The 25,538-nt window shown below is 42.1% G+C and overlaps 1 protein-coding gene across 2 annotated transcripts in view; it reads left to right on the top strand.

The window, feature by feature from the left end:
- Positions 1-25,538, top strand: part of tei (irregular chiasm C-roughest protein teiresias) — a 321,318-nt gene that overhangs the window by 286,783 nt on the left and 8,997 nt on the right. For both annotated transcript variants that reach the window (XM_076620193.1, XM_033335069.2), the window contains exon 10: positions 25,353-25,531. In XM_076620193.1, the coding sequence (XP_076476308.1) occupies positions 25,353-25,531 (179 nt within the window). The remainder of the gene's footprint in view (positions 1-25,352; positions 25,532-25,538) is intronic.

Consider the following 25,538-nt stretch of genomic DNA (forward strand, 5'->3'; position numbering starts at 1 on the left):
GCGGTGTTAATAAAACGAAAAACTGGTCGGGAAAAAGGCTGGATTCTCGATTCGATTCTTCCACGTGAACAGAAATCGCGTATTAACCTCTTGCAACGAAACAGACGCCTTTAAACTGTTCAAACGGAATCCGATTTTCTTATGTCGAGATCATATTACATTACGTTACGTCGATACATGTAAGCGGATCAACGATGCAAAGAACTGCAGGCTAATAATTTTACACAGCTGCTGCCTGCGCGTTGACATCGTCGTGTTACATTTCCTCTGCACGATTTAACATTTATCGATATTCCTTTTTTCTCGTCGACAAAGCACTCCTATTGAACAGATGTAATATAAATAGCGATTGTAACATCCAATCGGAACGAGATTGCTATTCATTATTGTATCTTTTTCTTTCGGCTGGTGTGAGAGATAAAATCGAAAAAGGGGGAAATAAGGAGTATCGGGATTTAAATCCTGAAATATCGTATACCATCGGAACGAAACGAGATTCGAGGATCAAAGCGGGGATCGGCGATCTTTGGTTATTACCGCGTTACCCTCACCAACAAAGTAACTCCTACACGTTTCCGTTTCCTACGTTTTCTGCCAGACTTCTCTTCAGCCAGAAGTCACAGGCTTATAAATTCATCGTTTCGCGATCCGCGCGATTGCCCGAAAGCCGTGGATGCGTCCAGGACTCGACGACCCGTAGCAATCACCGACGCTCTAAATCTACTTCCTTCCTTCCTTCCTTCCTTCTTTCCTTCCTTCCTTCCTTCTTTCTTTCTCCAACCACCCTTTCCTCGGCCATCCTTCGAGGATACATACGTACACGACGCGATATTTTAGCAGTGACGGAAGTCGTTTTACATTTCGTATGCATGTGTCGTGTTATAGCGAAAAGGTTGCAACGTAGGAGGAGGGGGCCAGCGAGATGGTTGACGGAAGACGAAGCGAAGAACGAAGCAGAACGTGTAGACAAAATAGTCGCGAAGAAAGACGGAGAGTTAGGAGTCGGTGGTATCTCGCGGTATAGAGTTTGGTCGCGTCATTTCGCTCTGCATTCAAATTGTATTTTCCCTTCGAAATAAGTTTCTTCCGAAGGTCGGCCTTCTCGCCGCGTATCCCTAGTCGTTTCTCATTTCCTTCGTTCGATCGTTCCGAAAATTGAAACGTCCGGCAAAGCACGCTGTTCTCCGGAAGCAGATAGCGGCAAAATAATAACTCTGCGATCTAGAACCTTTCGGAAAATAGATTACAGCGTTAGAACTTGGAGTGGCTGGCATCGGTAGGTTGCATTTTTCACAGATTGCCCCTTGGGTTTCCTACTTCTCAAACGCGTCACACGGTCGGGTCGTAGTTGCGTCTGGTCGCGGAGGGTGCTCGAAGAAAGAAGCTACACGATGATCAAGAAGACGCGATTATTGTTCATCGGCTGTGAACGTTCGATATGGGAACGGAAGGCTAAAAAAGGCGTGACGAGACGTCGATGTGACAACGGAACGAGCGAGCAAAAACGCCGCTGTAGAAATGCGAGAAACGGTCGCGCGGCCCTTTTTGCCCACGGTTTTTCTCGCGTTTCGCGCGCTATGCTCCGGCTGGATCAACGATGATCGCGAAACGTCGACAAGAAACTAATGACAACGACTGTTCGTCCGAGGAGCTTGAATAATAGCGGTAGCCTGAAACGCTAGATTTCTTTCGTTGTCGCCGTTTCTTCGAGCGTGTTCGGCGAGTGGTACGGCCGAAAGAAAGAAGTAAGAACGATACACGCTAATAGCGATCGGGTTAATCCTCGCCATTCGTCTAAAGAATGGTATCACGACTAGGGGAGAAAAGGATGGTATCACGGTTAATGCTGTTTTACGACGATCAATTTCCGGTTAAGCTATCGGAACAGAGGTTGGAAAGCCCTTGATTTCGAGGAAACTTTCGTCATCGGCCAGCTGGCAATGGAGCGATTAATAAGGCTATAATTTTCTTTTTACAGCGAATCCAATGAGATAGCTTCCGTTTCCCATTTTCTATCGTTTCTAATTTCTTTCTTTTCCTAGCGTCTAGTCCTTTTTCTTGCATTCGTATGTCGATTGTATCGGTAAAATTTGAAGTTTTAGGAATAGACGATACGATAAACGAAATCGACGTATAATAAGCGATTTATTACGCGAGAAATTGAGAATATTTAGAAACATTTGTATATATTTATGCCGTGTGTCTCGCGTGTCGAATATGAAACGCCACTCTCAATCAGTCGAAATGACAAATGCACAGCGCAACAATACTGAAATTGAACCATCCGATTAGCTGCTGCGCGAGTAGATACATCAATTTTTCAGCTTCAGTTTATTACTGTGTGATTATACGATCGAATAATCCCGCGTCATAAGCTGCTGAATTGATAACAAAACATTATATTACTGTATTTAATACGTCAAATGTGAAATAATCTATAGGTACCTGACAAATATTGATATATTATAATAACGCTTACAGGAAATGTTTCAAACGACATAATTAACGTATACGTGCATATAGCGTATACGTTTCTCTATAGCGTGGCATTACCATAAATCGAAAAGGAAACAATTAACTCTGTGAAAATTGCTCGCTGAATTAAACAAATTTGAAATCACGAACACCTAACTTACCCTATCGCTCTTTAATATTTCTTTGATATTCTTTCACTCAAACGAAGAGAAATTTCAAATTAAACGAGATCTTGAAGAAAACAAAAAGTCCATACTCGCGTGCTAGATTGCCAGTTTCGAAATCAAACAAATCTCGAGCTCATCCGCAATTACGAACACCTAAAATTAATGGGTTTCACGGTACTCTTTGAAGTCTTTCCGCCAAAACCAAAGACTTCGGTTACACCGAAATTCCTCAAAAGCACGCCATTGTCTACACATCCTGCGCCCTCTCATCTCGACGCCTCTCATCGGTGCAACGAGTTTTTACTCGCTCGTGCACCCTACAGCTGTTCATTAAAGCGTCGTCGTCGCGACCAGGCAGCGCCTAAGACGCATGGCAATTTTCGCGCCACCGTCTTACGCTTATTAATTTTCTCTTCCATCAGCGACTAAGAAACAGCCGCGAATATAATTCACCGCCACCGCCAAACAACGAGGCCCGACTGCCTATCCTTCTCCATATAATTTCCCAGAAGAAAAACACGTTTGCTCTTCTAACGGCGGCAAATTTAAACTCGCCAAACCTGCCATCGAGCAAAATGAGATACGGGTCTTTTCTAGATGTTCGGTCGATTCAATATCCCGCGGATAATTCACATATCTCATGGAAAATATGACGCCTCCCCGCCACTATATTTCTCGCGCCGACCTCTCCGCGCCGAAATTACGTTGAAATATTCGCGCGCCGACCGGTAGAGTAATCCACCCCTTCGAACGATCGTGGTCGTTTCACCGTTTCAATCGCTTTGACACGCGTAAATCTCGCTTTAGACGCGTTTAGCCAGCTTTACGAATTCCACGAAGATGTCGAACGATCGTTTATGGCTTCGTAACGTGTAATTAATCATAGGTTAGTTCCATTCTTTATATCGCTTCTGATATCGATTCTGACAACGATATTGCTTTAAATTATAGATCGAGTAACGACGAATTATACGTATAAAATAAAACATTCCCAGAAAGCAAAGATCCAGGACGACATTTCGATAGACATCGATCGCTAAATACATCTAATGCCAGACTGCTGCAATTTTCTCGCAAACTTGCGACAGAATAAACTTGTTCAAACAGACTACGAATTCTCCTGGTCTGTGGAGAAAAAGACTAAGGAAAATATCGAACGTCGAACGAAAAGATAAAGTAGAAAGCTAGAGAGAAACGTTAACTTGGACGCGATAATATTTCTCGATGCACGTTCGGCGACATACTTCCGCTGTTGGGCGGAAACTGTATCGGACAGCACGCCGCGCCTCTTGCAGTCAGACTTTCTTATTTAAAGTTAAGCGTGTACTCGCAGGCTGGCATGTCCGTCTCGCGATAACGGGCGGAAGTTTCACGCGTGCCTCGTGTCACGCCGTCATCGTGCCTCGATGCTGCCTGTAAACCACGCCGCGTTTCATTAAAACTTACCACCACTACAGGGGTGAGTGACGGGGATAAGGTAGATCCAGTTTGTGCAAGTCCGGTGGTGGACTAGGTACCGTACGACGAGCTTGTTACTTGTTTTAAGAGTACCGTGAACGTTCCAGCCGCCGTACAATTTACGCTAAAATTACCAGAGTAACGAAACTGATTAATTCGTCTTCGTCTTTTGCGCAGGTTTTGTGAATTCGAAAAATGATAAAAATTTGCAATTCCAGGCATTCTATGTTTTGATCCTGTACGATTTAAGAACTAGCCCGAATGCAAATTTATTCAAAAGCTCGAGGAAACCGCGTTAAACGATTTCCTTCGTAGACAACTCGGATAATCCCTGGACTGCGATCGACCGCGAGACACGCGTAACTACTCGAACCGATTGAATTGCTGAAAGAATTTCTGAAAGAAATATCATTGGTCGCGGTGCAGCAAGTTCATCGGTTGAGTGCACCCTTCTGTGCCTACGTTTCTCCAAGACAGGAGAAACGAGAGAAACCTGGGATCCGTGCCAACCGATATTCCTAGTTTACGAACGGCGCGGTCGTGCGTTAATTTGTCGACTTAAAAGGGGAGAGAGAGAGAGAGAAAAAAATGGAAAGTGATAGAAAGATGGAAACGGGCGGAGAAAACAAAAACATAATTACGAGAAGACCGTCTTATTAATTACCAGACGATAACGGGTGTCGTTGGTTGCTAAGAGAACCCTGTTTTAATTCACTCACCCGCAGCTGCTTAATTAGCAGCCGTACCATCAGATCAACCGGAAACTTCGTCGACAAATTGCCGCTTCTTACGCCCCAGAAACTACATCGTCTCGCCGATGAAACGCCACTTGTCAAAGAGAACTCTCTGTGAAACGCTGATGCGTTCCAATATTCTCGTACGGCAGCTTTAAAGCTTCTCAAATAATTAGGATAGCGATTAACAGAGAAGATCGAGACTAATTTTACGAGACGATTTGATTACTATTTGAGGATTCGTTCGCTTCTTGTCTTGTCTCTAACTGAACTCCGTGCGTATATTATTAAATAAAACGTTAAATTTCTCAGAGATTTCTCTACAAATTTGAAAAGAAAAAACACGGCTTAGTAATTTATATGTTTAATTTATATTTGATTGAATTTCCACAACGTTTTACGGTACCCGCGACAGGTTTATCCGTCTATTCGTCTATCTATCTCAATTTTTCAAGTACAGTACCGATTTTCCTATCATTTTGCAATCTACATTTCCCACGTTACAAATGAGAGTCATTTCGAAGAGAATAATCAGTGTCACATAATTTTCAAGCTACAGCCAGTCGATCGCGAACGCGTAACAAGCTTTTCGCGAAAAATTTGCCCGTCGATGCATCATCGACTCTAATCATGAGACAAACAAACACATACAGGAGGATGAACGTGGTGCAGCAGCGAATGTAGATCAGCGTTTAAAATGTAGTTTGATTCGAAACACTGGTATCCTCGGTATATCGTGGAAATCTCATAAAAATTCGCGTAACATCGTCGCTCTGGAACCATAATCGTATTTCGAGGATGATAATTCAGCCGTTGCAACGATCGGATAAAACGTGAAATAATTTTCAATGCTGCCCGCCGTTCCGAGCTAACAATTATCGTAAAGGGGATTCTATTCTGAAACGTTTCTCCGCGAATGTAGGAATTAACTAAGAATTAACTTCCATCCTTTTATATTAAAAGCTTAATTCGAAGATGCAAATAATCAGGATACTCGGATATTAACGTCAAATAATCAGAAAGCAGTTCGTTGTATGTAGGATATTTGGTAATCGAAAGACGGAAATATGAAACATTTTATTAGCTGTTTATCTAACTTTTATCTTTGTTAAATCGCACGTTCAGCTCACGAACGTCGTCAACGAAAACTTTATCAAATCGCCAAATGCGAACCTAGTTCGAGTTTTCGAAGAAGAAAAGATGAGAGTTTGACGGAATATTTAGCACGCAGTGAATCATTGTTCGTATTCTTATTTTGTTGCTATATATTTTGTTGAGGTTATTCGATGCGTAAACAGAGAAAACTCGTGGATAAATTGTAAGGCAGAAAATATATTTAAATAGAAGTGTAATTATAAGCTGGTCCAGAGCCGCACGCTAGCTGTGTTACCCAATAACTGAAAATCCCGAAGCCAACGTCGCCTGTCTATTGTTTATGGTCTGTGTTGGTCGCAGTCTTTTGTCTACACGCTATCGATGGCTTCGGTGCTTGAGGAAACTAAAAAGACCAGATGTAGAGTTTTCTTAGAAGTGGTAACCGCTTCAACGTATTTTCTTTAAGATTTCACGAATCGAAGCTATCTATGCAGCGTGACGCTCGTTCGATACATCAATCTAAAAAAAAAAGAACAGAGACGTTAGAATTATCTCCGAAGTAAAAGCCACCTGGCGCGTCGATTCAATTTCACGCTATACGACCATATTCCGAAACGTGCATTATATTCGTTCAACACCGTTTCAAAACGGCCGATCGTTCTGGCCCGTTGACCAAACACCGAATACTCCAACGTTCTCGGTGGACGCTTGCGCAACAACGTATTAACGTTCTTCGACGATAAACGTTCCGACCCCGAAGGCGAAAGAAATCCCGGAAGAAATATTTGCGGCATTCCAATAATTCGTCTTAGCTCGCCCCACCTGTATCCTCTCGTTCTCCACCATCTTACTCCTCCCCTGGAAAGTTGCTAGAGAAAGTTGAACGCGATAGCCGGAAGAACGACATATCGCCCCGAGGGACTTGTTTCCCTCTCTTCGTTCGTCTCTGTCCAACGAAATCTTTATCCTCGTACAAGATAACAAAGCTGAACAGATCGGATCGTCCCGAAAGCGATTCGATACACGGTGTTATAATGAAACAGAAATGGTCGGAATCGGCTCTGGTTCGACCAGTTTCGTTGTTTACAGGATAGCGAGATGGATAATCGCGATGACCATTAATACGCGCGCTTTGCCGCAAGAAAAATTTAATTATAAATTCAATCGTGTATAAATAGTCTCGTTTCATTTGCACACGGTCATACAGCTTTGTCCAGTTTACTCGATTAATTAACGGCCATAATTACGTATAACACCGATATCCGAGCGTAAATAAATCGTCGATGATTCGCGTTTCATACACGAAGATCGATGGAACGAGTCTCTCGTGAAACGATCGATTTGTTCCGATAGAAGTTTGCCGAAAACACGGCAAGTCAAACACGATGTTCTCGGAACGTTCGAAATCTTTTTCCTTTTTACGCTTTTCCAGATTCCATGGAAGTAAAACTAAATTTCTTTCCGTAGGAATATTTCGACCGAAAGTAAACGCTATTAGCCCGTGTCCGAGATTGGATATTACGAACGAAATTCACGATCGATCTTCGATCATGCGATCAAATCGATACGCGTTCGTCGCGTAGAACACACATTTCTTTCATTTTCATTTTTCTCTGGTTTTTGCTTCACCGCTTGCCGATGTTGGCCGAAATTTCATACATCGCTGTTTACCATCGAATACCGTTTGAAAATGAATGTTTAAAGCGGTGGAAAGAATATCAGCCGGTGAAACAGAATTTTTAGCAGCAATTTCATCCTTTTCTCCTGGTGAACAGAGGAAAACCGGAAAATTCCTGGCTCCGCTATATCCGCCGCGAGGAATCTCCTTTCCACCTCTTTCGAATCATCCCATAATTGGCTTTATTAACCGAACCTTCGCTCACCCCTTTTCCCTTGCCATCGTATCCAATTTCAATTATCGTTTTAACGTTACATAATTCCTCGAGTTTGATGCAATTTAAAGCGTTCTTATACTACTCCTTCCACCGTCCCTCTCTTACGGACCGCGGCTTTCTGATTGAGAACCGACGAGTCAGCGAAATATCGGGTATACGTAGCCGCGTTTCAAATTATAAGGTACAACTTTTATTTCTTTCCATCCTAGATTTCAGAAATTCTCCAACGCTTTGCCGTAAAATTAAAGTTGTCTCAAACGGAATGTTAAAGAGATATTAAATTATTAAGATGGCTATTCCACTTGAACATTCGGATAGACTTTCGATATATATTCTTTTTGGAATTTCCAATTCTTTTGCGGACTTAATTTCGAACGACTGAATTCCGGGATCGATATCAAAGCTATTGCCGAATTCTTACGACAATGTTTGAAATAGGCTTCGAGTTCTGTCTCGATTCGCGTTAGGCAAAAGTCGAGAAATAGAAAGGGAAAATTCAATTGTTCCAGCAACAGGCATCTTACAGTATCTCGATAAATTTCTGCTGTGGAACGGTGAAAAAATTCACAGTTCGACTATCTCCATCTGGCTTAATTTTTCATCCCATTCGTCGGTCCTTGCTGCCGCTCCACGTGTTCTATTTCCATTTCAAACGTGCTAATTACCCGGTCTATAAACTCAATCGACAAATCAAGCAAAACCAGCGGGTAACATCTAATGTATAAACAGCTCAATTCAGGCGTTTCTAGGTTCGTAACGTTATTGGAATTGCTCAGCGTGTGAGATACCGCTAGAACTTTACCATCAAGTTCGAAAGACTACACGCTATACACGCAACGCTCGATTCGCATCGATCCTTCGCATCAGATTTCAAATAAGCCTCAAATTCCACCTTCTATCGCACAAGGGATCACTTTTGAAATACACGCAGACTCGCGTATACCGACCTTGCAATTCCCCAATCCAATTCCTTCAATAGTATATCGAATCGAGAGCCAGACCGACCGAATCGTACATCTCCTGCCTTCGAACATGTACAGCGTACAGTATAACGCAAAAGTCTCAGACATCAATTTTGTTGTAGTTAGATCAGTAAAAAGAAAAAAAAAAAAGAAAAAAATACTATCTGTTACGTCTTGGCTATCGATATTTTCTTTGCCTCGATATTATGGAGTATATTCCAGCTTACCCATAAAGCGACGAACAAAGGAATTTATCTAAAAATTATTCCGATCGATCGATATGCTTCTCAGGAAATATTTCGTAAGAAGAATCGAACGTACCGAGACCGTATATTACAGCGTGTTGTTCGATTCACTGGAAAGTAACAAAACATGCGATTTTCGAAGAATCCGTAAAATTCTGTAAGATTTTGCACAGCACTGTATTTCTGATTGGCTCGACTAGCTGACCGAGCACATCGATGACATAAAAGTTCGATTGAACGATAAGCAGTCAACGAGCCGTGACCCTATTCGATCCAAATTGCGAGATAAATCTCGGAGACGCTCGTTAATTCGACGGTAATCACGCGGCATGGAATTCCACAGGACAGCTTCCACTTTTCCTCTTTTTCATCCGCCCCTTCTGCCGCCTCCCTTTTTCTTCGTCTCCTTCGCCTTTTCCTTTTAACGATGACCCCACCATCTCTGCGGAAGAGAAGTTCTTGCCTCTCTTCTCGCTTCAGCATTCCTGGCGCCCGTTGAATTTACGTCGGTTCATTAATGCACGTCCCCCCCCCCCCCGTATATATATTCTGCATGCATGGAGATGGCGCGCATCCGCTAAAGGAGAAATAATGGGAAATTATCTTTAAACCCTCCGCGAGCGGCGTACGCGTCGCATAAAAGTCAATTAACGCGTTAGCGTCGCATCGAGCGTTAAGATGACTTCATGCGAATGCTGGAAATATCGTAATGAAAGGATTTGTGCAAATGGTAATTTCGAATAAATTTTTCCTCGAGATTAAATTTTCTCTCGTTTGAAATTTCGTTATTAGCTTTCGTCTCGATGGTAACTTACTTTCTAGCATTTTAGTGGCCTTTTTAACGAATCTTCAACTACTTACATGTTTCACAATTATTTATCGGCTTCTGACCATTTCGTAATTTTTTTATTGAATTAAAACTTGAAAAAAGCACGTCAGATGTTAGGAGTTTCGTGTTATCGCAAGTAACTGAAACTTCAAAAATGATCGGGAAACGTTTGCTTTCATCTTGGTTTAATCAATTTTTCCATTACTGGAAATATTAATTAAAAACTTGGATCTTGCCCATCGACGAAAATTTTCACCCACAAATACGTACATCTCTTCTATAATTCGTCCTAATGAAAAGCTGAATTTCGATCGCGCGAATGAACGTGGAAAAATCTCGGTGACACAGCATCGACCACGATCCTGGAAACTCGCGTTATTGTACGTCCCGTGACAAAGCCATTTCCTTCCAACATCCACTCCCCGGTCATTCGTTCGATGACTTTTCCCTTCCATTCACCCTCCGCTCCTCTTTTCGACCTTCTGTCGACGTTAACATATCTGAAGGATCGTGATGCGATCTGTTCTGCTCCGGATTGATATCTGCTAGATTTTCACGGCGGCATGGCGGTGAAAAGAGGGATAGGGAAAGAGAAAAGAAGGAGGTCAGATTTGCGGTGGTAAAGTTAAAAAGTTCGAGCTACCGCAGACGCCGCTGCTGCCACCGCCATCCCCGCCATCGCCCCTAACTCCGTTCCTTTCTTTCTGACGGCTTAGTCAGCCTTCTGGCGGTTTATTTCCGTGGAATCGGCTTTTGTAGCTTTCGACGATGTGGGGCACTACCGAAAATGGGACAGGAAATGCGGTTAAGGCTTCTTCCAGAGGCACTGCGGGCACTTCGTGTCTCTACCGCGACGCCTACCTCTTTCATCTTTCTTTTCGCATTGTGAGCCGAACGAGACGCTTCGATAGATATGCAAACGGTTACGCGATTTCCGAATTAATCGACCGCCCTCGTGAACGAACGTTCAATTTTTTCAAATTTCATTTCGTCTCTCGATTATCCATCGAAAATCTTTTGCGCCTGCCAAATCGATCGACGGTATTCACCGTTTGCAAAGGAGAAAGGTTTTTTTATCCTTACATCCTCCTTCGTCGATTCGTTCGCTTCCAAGCTATTCTACATTTGCATACATCATTAGCATACGGACAATTTTTACCAGAAGATAGTAAATTTCTTCTTTTTTCCCACATTCGATTATACGCGCCGCATTCCAGCGACTTCTAGTACGAATACGTATCGTATGTTTTTGTAATTTTCAATCTGTTTCGTCATATCGGTCTTGCGAAAAAAGAAATAACGTACCGCAATGTGTTTTCCCGATATCTTCGTAATACGAGATGATCAACTTGGAAGTGAGAAAAATTGAAGGGAAATACGGCTATCGTTTGCTCGCAGTCGCCAATGACCGTTTGTTGGACGAAAATAAAATGAATATTGATCGCGGTGGAATAACAATTGGAACGCTATCAAAGGAAAATTTTAATTCATTGGAATTAATCGATACAGAATGATATTCAATTATACGATGTTATTGCGCGTTCTAAATATCAAATAATAATTCTACAATCAAATATTATTCTACGCTGCATATGCTGCCGGGATATATTAATACTTGTTGATATTCAAATATTTAGTCTGATACTAGTTTACCCTTTCGCTTTGCGTATTTTTAGAGAACGTTATAATTAACTTCTGTTAAATTTCTCAGTCGCGTAATCACAATAACGGGGAAAATTAACGTCCAGATCCAGTTATGAACACGTCAAAAGTATCTTCTCGTCGTTCTGCTCGAAGTTGAACCGCTCTGATTAAAAATAAAAGCAACGAGAGAGATCCGTCCTTGGTACGAATCATTCTTGCGCGAGACACGCAATCTCATATTATATTAAACGTACGCCAAAACTAAAATTTCATTCGTAGCGGGGCTACGATCGCGCACGAAAATTCCACATACCACTTTACCCTTGTTGCTATCTCCGGCGGATAAATCTTAGAAACGAATTCAAATTCACACCACCCCCTCGAACAACGTACGATTAACTGTGCACTGTGTGCGTCGATCGGTGTCGTTTCGACTGTCGGTGTTGGAAAAGCAGTCGGAGAAATAAAAGCACGCGCAAGGAATATTGCAGGGAATATCGTATGAGATTTGTTGAGAATCGTGGATCTTAATGGCCGAAATAATAGTAAAGGAACGCCAAGGTTACACCTGGAATTCGTATTAAAATAGTTTTAGATTTTTTTAATAAACTGTTGGAATACAACGATATTACACACGTAGACACGGATAATCTTATACAGACACCTGCACAGGCATTTGAACAGGACACCTACACAGGGCATACTCACTACTGTATAGAGAGTGGGGTTGAAAATCTTTTAAGGGACCATGGGTCACTACGTACAGTCAGTCTGAGAGTAACTGGCCAACTGTCAACAATCCATAAATTCTTTACCTACACACTTTGTTAATTATACCATATCGCTCGCTTATATTTTAAATACATTTGGTTCTGTAATTCTGTTTAATAAATATCACCTGATATTATTTCAACATAAACATCGTGTCTTCCACAGATTATTTATCTTAACTTTAAGATTAAATTCTAACGTAAACGATTTCCAGGATCTTCGTCGATATACATTTGCACGCGTCTCGGCACTTTCTTTGTCTCACCATCTTCCGTACCACACTGCCAACGGAACATACACACACATACTTCCAAATACTCATATTCACATACGTGTGTCACTACTACAGGGCCAATCTAGTCTAACACACAAAATTGTACACATCTCAATAAGATTAAAAAGTGATAGGTATTACTGTTAAAACAATGAAGAAGAAATAGGCAATTCACACGCAGATTCGGGACATTAAAACGTCTTTCGAGCTGCAGATTCTTTGCTTCGCTTTTCGATTCTTTTCCTGTATCGAAATTCGTCCAAAATACGGCAGATAGAAATGACTAAAAAAGCAAATACGCGAAGAATCGACGGGTCGAGCCGACAACTCGCAGCGAGTATTTTTCCTCGTTACGTGGTTCTACCGTTTACAGTTCGAAACTCGGCCGACTTGCTACCTTTCGATTAATCGTCGGTGCAAGGAAGAAAAAAAGGAAAGAGAGGAACGAGAGAGGAAAGAGAGAGAGCGAAAAAGCGCGGAACAAAGAAGGAGAAGGGAGAAAAAGGAGGAGAAGGAAGAAAAGGGAGAAGTAACGACGCGGAAGAGAGAAACTACGCCCTTTTGTAAATGTACGGGGTAACAACCGACGGAAAGCGGACGAAAGTGGAATTGATAGCGGCGCAACCAAGGGGAAAAAACGTTCTCCGCCAGCGCGCCGAAACTTCCGGCACGGAGGATGTGGATGAGGAGGATTCTACGACGACGAAAGAACTCGGTCGCGGTCGAACGTCAAACAATACGAGAATTTCGCGCGATGCTCTTGTACCAAGTATCGGGGAGAAAAAGAATCGTCGAGACGACAAGGGTACGTTGCAATTATCGTTGCAACATAGAAAATTGAGAGGAGTTGAACGGTAAGAGTTTGTTTGACGAATAGAAATAAATAATGGGAAGAGATTGGTTCTGGACGAAGAAAGTTTCAGTCCTCAGTCGCGTGACGTTTAATTGTCCAAGCAGTCGTAAACGCTTCTTCGATATATCCTCTGTGCTCGACGCTACTTTTAAACGCGTTATTATACCGCGTCGTTTCTCGAACCTTTGGCAACGTACTTCCCTTTTCTGATTGTGTACTTGGTTTTAATTGAAATATTTTATGTTAGTAACAGCGTAAGGACGACAACGGAGAATTATATATGACGTCTTTCGTGTCGTAAACTTTGAGCTTCTTCTTAACAATATTACGTATATTTCAACCGTGTTCCTGATACCAGACATGTTCTCTATTGAAATTTCCTCGTTTCGTCCAGCTTTCTGAAACGTCCATAATAAGCAAAGACTCGAATTAAAACGTCAAGCAGCGGTAACTGTCGATACTACGTATAACAGGACGATGATTTCAACTTCACCTCCTACATTCACAACGCGTGAATTTTTCATTCGACGTAACAAGCTGTAGCCATGCCGTAAGCTACCTTCGTTTCCTTAACGCTTGGTAACAACGTTACGAGCTTCTTTTCCCTAATACTCCTTATACAACGCAAAGGAGCACGCAGCTACTTGACTAAAACGAGTCACTCTAAGGGAAGAGGCCGCAAACCGAACAAACTTGCTCCACCGGTAAAATTGCAAATTAACCCTTTTCTCCGTGGGGAATAACTGGCCGCAACGTAAGTTTTCTCCTTTGTCGCGGGTACGCGTGCATATCGTTTCGGTTTCCCTGGCGAAAGAAAAACAAAAATTCGTAGAACCGACCAACCGACGATACCGACGCGGCGCGCTTAACTTAGGTGTTAACTCAGGACAAATTGAAAACTCCAGGGACCAGCTAGCGTCAAATTTGTCTTCCTGCGTTTACCCAGCAAGATGACCAAGCAGACATCAGTCGCTCGTTCCACAGGAAACTGAACTTTCGTGATGTACAGTCAAGTGTAAATCCACTAAACCACGTGCTTTAGTATTTTTACAAACTGTTCATTTTAGATATTTACACGTTAGACTCGTTGAAACTTCTGTTTGGTCTGTTCAGTATGCTCCTGTTCTTCTTAATGAAACTACCCATAGCGGTAAAGGTGTAAAAGTTGCAATATCAAAAATAATGTACTCTTCGCATGAAGTTACAAACCTTCGAAGAACTATGCGTATCATTGTACGAAACAACTATGTACGCTCTCTTCAACAACTATGTACGCTCTCTTCAGCAACTATGTACGCTCTCTTCAGCAACTATGTACGCTCTCTTCAGCAACTATGTACGCTCTCTTCAGCAACTATGTACGCTCTCTTCAACAACTATGTACGCTCTCTCCAACAACTATGCACGCTCTCTTCAACAACTATGAACGCTCTCTTCGACAATTATGTACGTTCTCTTCCACAACTATGTACGCTCTCTTCAACAACTATGTACGCTCTCTTCAACAACTATGCAGGCTCTCTTCAACAACTATGTACGCTCTCTTCAACAACTATGTACGCTCTCTTCAACAACTATGTACGCTCTCTTCAACAACTATGTACGCTCTCTTCAACAACTATGCAGGCTCTCTTCAACAACTATGTACGCTCTCTTCAACAACTATGTACGCTCTCTTCAACAATTATGTACGTTCTCTTCAACAACTATGTACGCTCTCTTCAGCAACTATGTACGCTCTCTTCAACAACTATGCACGCTCTCTTCAACAACTAACCGCCATTCCTCTACAACGTCTCTCGTTGAACATTCACGAGCAAATTCCCGAATGTCTAACGAACTGTAACAAAAATCGTATCGCTAAATATTTGCAAGTGTATCGCAGCTGTTTACTCGAGTTTCGCGGATGCTGGTCGGAATATTCACGAAAAGTCGTACAATTGGATGATTGTTTTGAAAAGTGGACGCGCAGATGAGGGGAGTTGGAACGACGGACGAAGCTGTCTGTGTCTCTGTGCTAAGGGTGCAAATGTTTTAATGAATATCGAGAACAATGCGAAGATAACTGCGGTCTAGGCTCGCGCCTTGAAACAATAGCGTCGTCCTGCGAACGTTATCGCGCGTTTTGAATGGGCGTTGATTCTTATCGCGTCGAGGTACATGTAACCAAGTGAATCCTAGCGCGGATAATGTCAAAACTTTCCGGGATATATCGTTCTTCCCGGTGGAGCAATCTCGAACCCGGTGCACCCTTTCACCCCACTTCTTCCTCTCCCTTCCTACCTTTCTCCCATTGAAGGAACACGATGCAATATGGAGGATCGTTGGTAGCTTTCCCGCTTTTGATCTTCTAAGAAAGTAGAAAGAAATCGACGGCCATCCTTTGTTGGAAATTATATTTTCTTTCTAGTAGAATGAGTCGTGCAGTTAATCTTGTTTGTGTACGAGATCGACCTCATTTCCAGCTGCAATTGGAAGTACTGCGTTGAATTTTAATACGATTATTTTTATCGACGCACGGTGTACAGCTTGAAGAATGTTTGGAAAAACATGTCGAGTTCGATATTTATCGCGTTATTGTCAATTTAATAATTTACTTGCAGCTAGATCGACGCAAATACTTCCATATTTATCTTACTACGATATTTTGATATATGTGAAAAAGAAAAGTTGCGTTATGCAAAATGCAGCGAACTCCTGAACTAAAATGGAAACGGGATGAAACGTTGAATAAATACGGGAGTAAAAAATGTTGACTACAAATATAAAGTAAATATTCTAAGAACTACTATTTCTCACGTCACTGAACTACAACTACCAAGAGGAACTTCACGAGGAGAAACTTCGCGCGACCGTGTATGATAGAGTTCGAAACGTTAAAAGTGGAACGTATGTTTGATATTAGAGCAGGAAAGAGGAACGTGAACGTGCCTGAATTTCTAGCAGCGTCTGCAGAACGTCTTTAGCCGAATCGAACAAGAGACACGCAAAGAAGCAACGTGCGAATGCGAGAATAGTTGCGGAAGAATCGTTCACAAGCGGTTGATAATGAGCAATCGAGTGAATTTCAGAGTTGAGAATAAACAGCAGACGATCGGAAAATCAAGGGTGAGACCTTAGTGTTTTAAATAAAAATTAAAAAAAAATCATTCTGTAATTGAGTTGTCGCTTTCTCGTAAAAGATAATACAATATAATAATTATGTTTCGCAGTTTTCTATTCTAAATTCTACTAAAAAAAGTTTCGCTTGAATTAGATAGGAAATTCAAAGGAATCTTCTCAAATTTTGAATTTCCGTTATAAAATCATTTGTATAGATATCGATTTCCAGAGGATCGAATAATTTTCCAATCACTGTGAAAGTTTACTTAAATTTTCACAAGTAGCATAAAATGAACAAGAACGTAGATCTATTAGAAATTCCCCGATCGAAAATTTAGGGTAAACGTTTAAATGTTATGAAATTACAGCGATCAAAGACGCGTGCCTATTATGACGCAAAGTAAGTGAGAAGCGAGCAGGATAGTGCACTTACGCTCTTGATCCCGAGATTGGAAATTAATCGATTAATTAGCAAGCTGTTACGCAGGCTGCCTAGACCGGCGTACAAGTAATTCGTTTCATCGTCTGTCCGCTCGGCCGTGTGTCCGCCCGTTCGCCCTCTCGTTGGCAATTTCACGCATAGATTGCTTTTGAATCGAATAGCGCTTTCGAAAGTGGAGCAGGACAGTGCCGCGTCAGACGCTGTCCACTCAAACCAGCGTTGCTCAAGCCTTACTCTCCAGGGTAGACACACAGACTGCAACGTTCTACGATCAAATAGTATCGATAGGTTGTGAAAAATGCTTTCAACCCTTTTAAGAGTTGTTTAAAAACAAAGTATCATTGAAATTTCCTGAAATATTTACATCTAAAGCTTTTATAAGAAGAAAACAGGTTTCCTGTATTTCAATAAAATGGGAATCGAGCGAAGTACGTTCAAATATTTTATGAACGATTGTATACGTATTAACCTTTTCAGTTCTAAGTACTTACTTCGTGCGTAGTATCAGTGTATCGTGTGAAAGGAATGCTCGGACATCCGCTCAACTTAAAAATTCTCAAACAAATTCAAAGACAAATCAATTTCTATTGGATGATATAATTTACTTTTAACGAACACGAAACAGCGCGTAAACAACGGAGAACCCTTAAATAAAGACGAATTATATTCGAAAGATTGGCATTCCAAGCGACGAGTGTAAACTTCCTCCTTTTCTTGTCAAGTAACCAAGTGAGCGAGTAGAAACGGTCGACGCATAGTCAGACGATCGGTGGACAGAAATATTTTCGGTTAAACGCAACTGTTAGGATAAAATCTTTTCGTATCTTGTAATACACGTCGCTAATGAGAGAGGTATACCTACAGATCCAGCAAACACTGTTTAATTAGCGGTAATGCTGCAGGTCGGGCTGGCTTCTAATTTAAAAATTACATTATTGCGCACGTGTACGGCCAATTAATCTGAGGATATTTAACGACGAATCCACTGGTGGAAAAATGCGCTACAATTTGCAAAATTACCTGTAATGATATGAAATGGGGACAGAGATTTTATCGCGATACCATACCCCTTTGCGACGAGAGGAAATAGTTGCACAAATTTATAACGAGTAATTAATAACGCGCGATTTTTCGATCGATCCGGTCGACTAACGCGTTTCGGTAAGAGACATCGTTCTCAAATTAGATCAAAAAATAAATTGTCATGTGTCTGGTTAAAAAAATGATTTGGCCTTTAAGGCTGCAACCACGTATGACAGGAAATTTGATAAAGTAAACTCTTAGGATAGCGACACATTGAAGAATTTATTTACTTATATTTATTTAACATTTTGCATTGAATCTTTCAATTTATCAGTATCGTAACGTTCAATCAAATTATTTTGTACCAAATATTTACAATTTCAAAAGACTCGGATTTACTAGCTGTATATGAAATCCGTTATACCCGTGCAGCTACACCAATGAAACGGTTTAATCATATCACCGTACGATATACAATTGTAACTCGCATAATTCCGCAAACAAAAATAAATATGTTCGTTTTAATCCTGTTACCTGTATCTCTGTAAACGGATTATGGTTTCTCTAACTCTGTTAATCATTTCTGCAACGTAGCCAATAAATTTTGCGATTCATTACACCTTTTTATGTCATCCACGTTATTTAACACTGTAGCATATAAACTCTCATAAGTACGCTGTGCGACCTAATTTTCCTGCGCTCAATCGTAACTCACTCTTACAATTACAGGGTTGAAAATCATAACAGCGAAAGCCAGTTCGTTGCTAATGTTCGTAAAATCCTGTTCTACGTTTATTGCTATAAAAAATAGACTGTATTTTTCCAACACATGGAGACGTATCGTAACAAAAAATAAAATCGTAATTGAATTAATTAGGAAACGTGTCTGTTGAAAATTGTGCACCTTAATTGCCGAAATAATAGCAAAGGAACACCAAGGTTACACCTGGAATTCGTATTAAAATAGTTTTAGATTTATTTAATAAACTGTTGGAATACAACGATATTACACACGTAGACACGGATAATCTTATACAGACACCTACACAGGCATTTGAACAGGACACCTACACAGGGCATACTCACTACTGTATAGAGAGTGGGGTTGAAAATCTTTTAAGGGACCATGGGTCACTACGTACAGTCAGTCTGAGAGTAACTGGCCAACTGTCAACAATCCATAAATTCTTTACCTGCACACTTTGTTAATTATACCATATCGCTCGCTTATATTTTAAATACATTTGGTTCTGTAATTCTGTTTAATAAATATCACCTGATATTATTTCAACATAAACATCGTGTCTTCCACAGATTATTTATCTTAACTTTAAGATTAAATTCTAACGTAAACGATTTCCAGGATCTTCGTCGATATACATTTGCACGCGTCTCGGCACTTTCTTTGTCTCACCATCTTCCATACCACACTGCCAACGGAACAGTCAGGTTCTCTGTTTTTCGAGACGCTGTACACGCACATACTTCCACACACTTATATTCACATACGTGTGTCACTACTACGCGGCCAATCTAGTCTAACACACAAAATTACACATATCTCGATAATGTCAAAATTGAAATGCTCAAATACTCGAAATCTTCGCTTGCACCGCTATGATTTTCATTAACGTAACGTTATTCCGTTCGAATTTATTTCGTCGATAAATATACAGATTAATAAAAGAGAAAAGAAAAGGCAAGAAAGACGGACGATCGTTAGCTTCGCTGGAATACGTAACACTTAAATGTCGCGTCGGAATTGCGAAAAGAAAGGGTGGGAAGTTTGCTAAGATAGATCGAAGTTTCGATGGAGCAAAGTATACAGCACGCGAGTCGTCGACTCGAAGGGATTCGTTGCCGTAACGGTGGTCGTTCTTGTCGAAACTTTTTCCGCGATGCCACCAGAAATGAATCACCGTGGCCGTCGTAGCCATTGCCCACGGCTCATTTAACATGCTAAGAGGTACTTTTCGGGAACGCGACTCCTCCCGGAAGTCGTCCCGGACGCAGAATTCGACCGGCCGAGGATTTCTATTCGTTTTTGCTCCAGCGAACGAGACGATACCTTCCCTCCGGTTTTCCATTCTCCTGCTCCGCTCGTTGCTTTTTTTCACTTTTATACCGTTAAACGATCGATAATTAACCTCTGTGCTCGACGAGAAAGCGACGACTTTTGCCAACCGAAAATGCGCGTCACCCAACTCGTCAGAGAACACGCGTTTTTTCGTCCTTTCTGTTCCCGCGTGTAACAACGCTTCGTTTTATGTAAGCGTTTGACACTAGCCACGGATAATCGAGCGCGCATCACTCGTTGAAATAACGTTCGCGTTGGCCCGCTCTTTGCAACGAGCTTCGTGTTGCTTTTTACACGACACATTGTCTAGCGACCCGTACGAACCGAAGGATTTCATGGCGTCTAAGGTCGTTCAACTCGATGGTCGTTTCATTCTCGTTATGGCGAGAAGTAAGAAAAAGGGACTGCTGTAAAAAATGATCGAGTACCTTTGAGAAAATAGACGACAAACTCGTCGGCGAGTGAACAAAGTATTACGGCGAATAACATTGCGAGCGATTGAAAATTTGAGAAACGCGAGTCGTACAGACGTCGTGAAAGAATTGAGAATGAGAATTCGAGAAGTTCGAACAAATTGAATCCTACCGAATAAGAATCACGCTAGAGTTCGATTAATTGTTAGCTTGAATGTAATTTTTAAATAATTTAGGAAATGGAATTCTATCTATTCTAACCTCATGTTGCTGCAATACGTTCCTTTTAATGGCACGATGGCTCTCGTTGGTACGGTAATTAACTTTCCATCAAAATAGATCCGCGGATACCGATAAAACATCGATAAAATCGAAGATATCGTTTGACGCGGTAGCTGTTAAATATTTAACGACACCGTCCACGATGAAGTTCCACGAAACGCACGGAAAAGTGTCCAACGGCGTGGTTTTTAATTCAGGATCCTTAAGTTAAAGAGCTTCCGCATCTCCCTTTCAATTTATTCCTCGCAGCTGAGTTATTCATGGCCGGAAGAAGCTTAAATTATAATTAGAACACGAAGGATCTGCAGTTTCTTCACATTCTTAATAACGTTCTGCATAATGCATAGAGTCGCATGTGTGTCACGTGCGCTGGCGGGCCGACGCGGCCCGTATAAAAAATTCACCGAAACGACCGGCAGGTTTCTTTCAGCTTCTTCTTTTTTTTTTCTCTCTCTACCACGTACTCGTCCTTCGAGTTCGCGACTATCCAAGAATTTTTCAACGCAGGGGGAAAAATAGAAGAGAGAAGGGAGAAAGAAGTAGAACGAAGAGTATTTCGAATTTGAAGATTAACGCTAACGCGAGGGCGAAGTTGGAGGCGAAAGGGGTGGAGAACCGTACGGGAATTTTACATGGCAGTTTCGCGAATGCATTTACATTTTCGCGGAACACGTTCGAGCTGGCGACGCAAACCGCGTTTTGTGGGCTTTGGAGCATCGTCCTGAAATTAGCTCTGATCCCATTCGGATGCCGCGCCGCGTTTTCGACTCACCGTCGTTGATTTCATTAATCATTTCAATTAGAATTAATGGCGGAATTAAGCCAGCTTTGTTCCGTCAAGCTGAAGTTCAGAAACTATCGGCCGGTTATTTCATTTGTATAATTGAACACGCGCTCGCGGCAAATGGAGCCGAGTGGTAGCTAACAAACGAATAAACCGTTGCACCGTGGCACAACGAATGGAATCGGCACAGGAGAATAAAGGTGAAAAAAATGGCATGATTTTACCATTCAAAACCATTTGGTTAAACTGTTATCGAATAAGTACGGTATACGTTTGCGAATAATAATTCAATTTATTTATTATTGCACTCTGCGATGTTTATGCAAATTTATATGTTTGTCGACAGAACTAAAACGGGGATTTGTTTCACCTTTTAAATATTATAACGAGTACTCCACTTTGGGTATTTCATATTTCTGCATATTACATACGTTCGGTACATTCCTGCGTATTTAAATCTCCCATAAATTCGTAAATATCTGCAATCTATTTATTACATTTTCCGGCTTTTTACGTGCCACGTTGGCGATTTAACAACCCAACGACGCGCAAAGCGACTCAACTGCAATATAAAACACAAGCATTCCCAGGACGTCGAAAAACTTCAACCGATCGAACGCTCTTCTTTCGCGCTCTAATTTCGTCTCTGCTGTATCCTCCCGCGTACTTCTAACGCCCGAAACTCATTGCCCATCACACAGCGTTAAAGTTCCGTTGTGGCGCGTGTTTAAACGAACTTTCCACCTGAAATCTGAAACCGCGGCAACTCTGACGGGTCAACGAGAACAAACTTTTCAATATCCGATCAACATATGACCGAAAGCAATTGTTCGAAGACCATCCGAAACGCACTATCAATTACAACAACTGCTCTCAAACTTCAACGACTCCCGTATATCGATCAATCCATATCGAAGGAAACGAAGAAAAAGAACCGAGAAGTAGAAAGACACGTCGAATCCCGACTCGCGGACGTATCGAAAAGTTTGCAGCGTATCGAACGTGGAACGCAGGTATTGAAACGGTACGCAGGTGAGACAGGGAGAGAAGACAGACAGACAGACAGACAGACAGTCAGTCGGACAGACGGCCGACTGCTTTCACCCTCCCCGCAGAAACAAGAGGCGCAGCCAAGGTATTCCAGTAATTTCAGTCGTAGGAATATTCATGAGCAGCCACGGCCGAGTGTACTGTTCCGCTTCTATTCACCGTTGCAGATAGGCCAACCAGGGTCAGAAAGCTTGCTTTACGAAGCAGGAAATCCATGCAGATGAGAACGGCTAAAAGGAGCGGCGGGGAGCAGAAAGGGGACGAGTGAGAAGAGGGGATTGGTGGCGAAAGAGCGAAAGAGACGAGCTCGTCTTGGCCAACCGGCCGGCATCCACGCTTCAATTAGCCAAAGTGCAGCAACAAAGCTGCTGCCACGACATCGAGCACAGCCGCTGGCCGTGGCTAGTGTCTCTCCTACGTCGATCGTTTCGATAAGACACCGTGAATGGAGGGCGTTCGAGTAAAAGCGAAAAGTTTGCTCCTTTAGAGATTATTGGATTCGGTCGTTGGATCTCTGTGGAGGACCCGCAGTTGCTAACAAGCTAGTGAACGCGTGGAAATTGTAACCGAATAGGGTTTCTATTCTCTGGAAGAAGATTTTTCGAAAGGTGAACCTTATGATAATCGCGAGAAGGAACGTTAGGGAATATTTAAAGGTTCGTATAGTATGTAATTCGAATATCTGGACGACTCGAGCGTTCGGTTTACTGGAACGAAATTCTAATCGGAGCTCGATTAAACGAACTCCTGTAGATTGAATCCCGTTATCTGAAATAGCAAGTCCTATTATTCGAACGAAAAATCATGGATAACGAGAGAGTCGATGCATTTCTATTATTACGTGAACTTCGGTTGTATGAATTGTTTTTGTCATTCGGTGCGATGGCTTCTAAAACGGAGATCTACCGGGCTTAAAATCCAGGTTATTCCCTCTCGCCTTTTTCTTACGTTCGATACCCTGCGCTTTTTACACCGACGTAACATTTTCCGCGTACCTGTCGCAAGCACAAACGGCGATAGAACAATATTGCTGAAAACTCTGCTGTAGGGATCTCATAGTCTTCGTTCGTCTTTCTTCTCGCGATTCCTAAACGGAACAACTACTTACGTGTATCGCGTTTTCCGTATCGTAACGCTGTCTCGAAAATCACTCGATTCTCGCACAAACTTTTATTTTAGTCGCGAAGCGAAGATACGTGTAAGTGTATCGGACAACAAATTGAAACACGAAACAACGATTGGCGCTGAATGCCGGTACCCGAAACGTGGTCATATTGATTCATGATTTCCAAATGTATTTCCTTTCTGCAAACGTTGGGCCACGTTTCCAGCAGGTGCCTCTAGGGATCGGGATACTTTGACGAGGCTAGATAGCGAAACTGTCCCGGAAATCACGATCGCCTTAAGGCTTTGAAATCGAGAAGTCACGGCTACGATTCTCTCTATCTGCTCGCTTTGCGTCTATCTTTCTCTTGGTGCAACGGAGTCGCTATAGGTTGCGGCCGCATTGTCGCGCTGTAAATGTCTAGTTTCGATGGCTGGAGGCCGTGTTTGCGCAGGGACCGGTGAAACTCGTGGAAACGAGTAAATCAAAAGCGTCGCGGGCGTTACCGCGAATCGACGCGGAAAAGCCGATGTTTCGATCCGATCCGGCTCGTAAACATGGAAAAACGGCCATAAATAATAATAGGAGAATATAAAGGCGCGGTGGACGCCGTTGGTCGTTTAGCGAATTTCGTGCGCAACTGACACCGATGTCTCATCAAATGGATAAAGAATGGAGGTATGGAAATGTAAAAGATGGTTTATTTCGTCTGGTCACATACGTCGTTTAACGGACGCCTGACATAATTCGGAAAGCCATTGGCGAAACGAGAAGGTGCGTTTTTTAAATTAAACCAGAATTACATTAAAATGAAATAAAATGTTAAAGGCTTGGAAATTTGTAAAATTTGTAGTCGGTTAGTCACGAATGGTATCTTATAGAAGAGACGGTGGATGTGTGCGTTTGATATCGATTACACTGGACGAGAATACTTGCCGCGATAAATTACTGCAACAGTCAGTGATTAAAGCGGCGTATAAACTTGATAAACATATCAACCTTTTCATTGTTTGTAACAGCCATTGTGACATGATTGCCAAGCGGAATAAATTAACCGGCGAGAAGCAAATTCGACTACGCGCGATATTGTGCGTGGCCAGACTTCATGCACAGCGTTCCAACACTTGTTTTAATAACCAGCCGCGTAAACGTAAAATATCGATTGTCTGACAATTCGCCGACCGAACGTGTTATAGGGGAAGCTGGAAATACCTTCGCGGAATAAATACGCGTTAAAAAGGATTTCCAACAGCCATATCGATATTTTCATTTTCCACTAATAATTCGCTATGTTACTACGTTCGCCTAACTCCGTTATCCTAAGCTACGATGTTTCAGCGTGCCCACCGTTTCGTTCGATCACCTTAATGAAGTTCCACTTAAGATAGAAACATGACGGTGGCGCGCCGAACACGCGGCGACGACAACATAATTTAACAGGAATTACGGAAGATTACGTCGTTTAGCTACATGCTGAGATATTTTCGCAGTTAACAAGACATAAAGCTCTGTGCAAGCTCCATAGAGAATGAAAGCAAGAAAGAGAGAGAAGATAAGAGGGGTTAGGTTACGCTGGCGGAACCGAAGGGTGGATTTACGACCGACGAAAGAAACGCGTATACGCTGCCATGACCTCACGGATAACGGAATTGTTTGCGAATTTTTGTTGCAGGTCGACCCATGGTTCATCCACCTAGTCAAACAGTCACGGCCAAAGAGGGCGAATCGCTCAACATCGTCGTCGAATTTTGCGCAGAGCCGAGATACACCAAGGTGCTTTGGATGTCCGAGGAAAGCGTTTACGTACCTGGTACAGAGGCCAGGGATGGTGTTCAAGCGCTCGCTATAGAGGTACGTT

The sequence above is a fragment of the Bombus vancouverensis genome, chromosome 7 (assembly GCF_051014615.1).
Source record: "Bombus vancouverensis nearcticus chromosome 7, iyBomVanc1_principal, whole genome shotgun sequence".
Taxonomy (NCBI): Eukaryota; Metazoa; Arthropoda; class Insecta; order Hymenoptera; family Apidae; genus Bombus; species Bombus vancouverensis.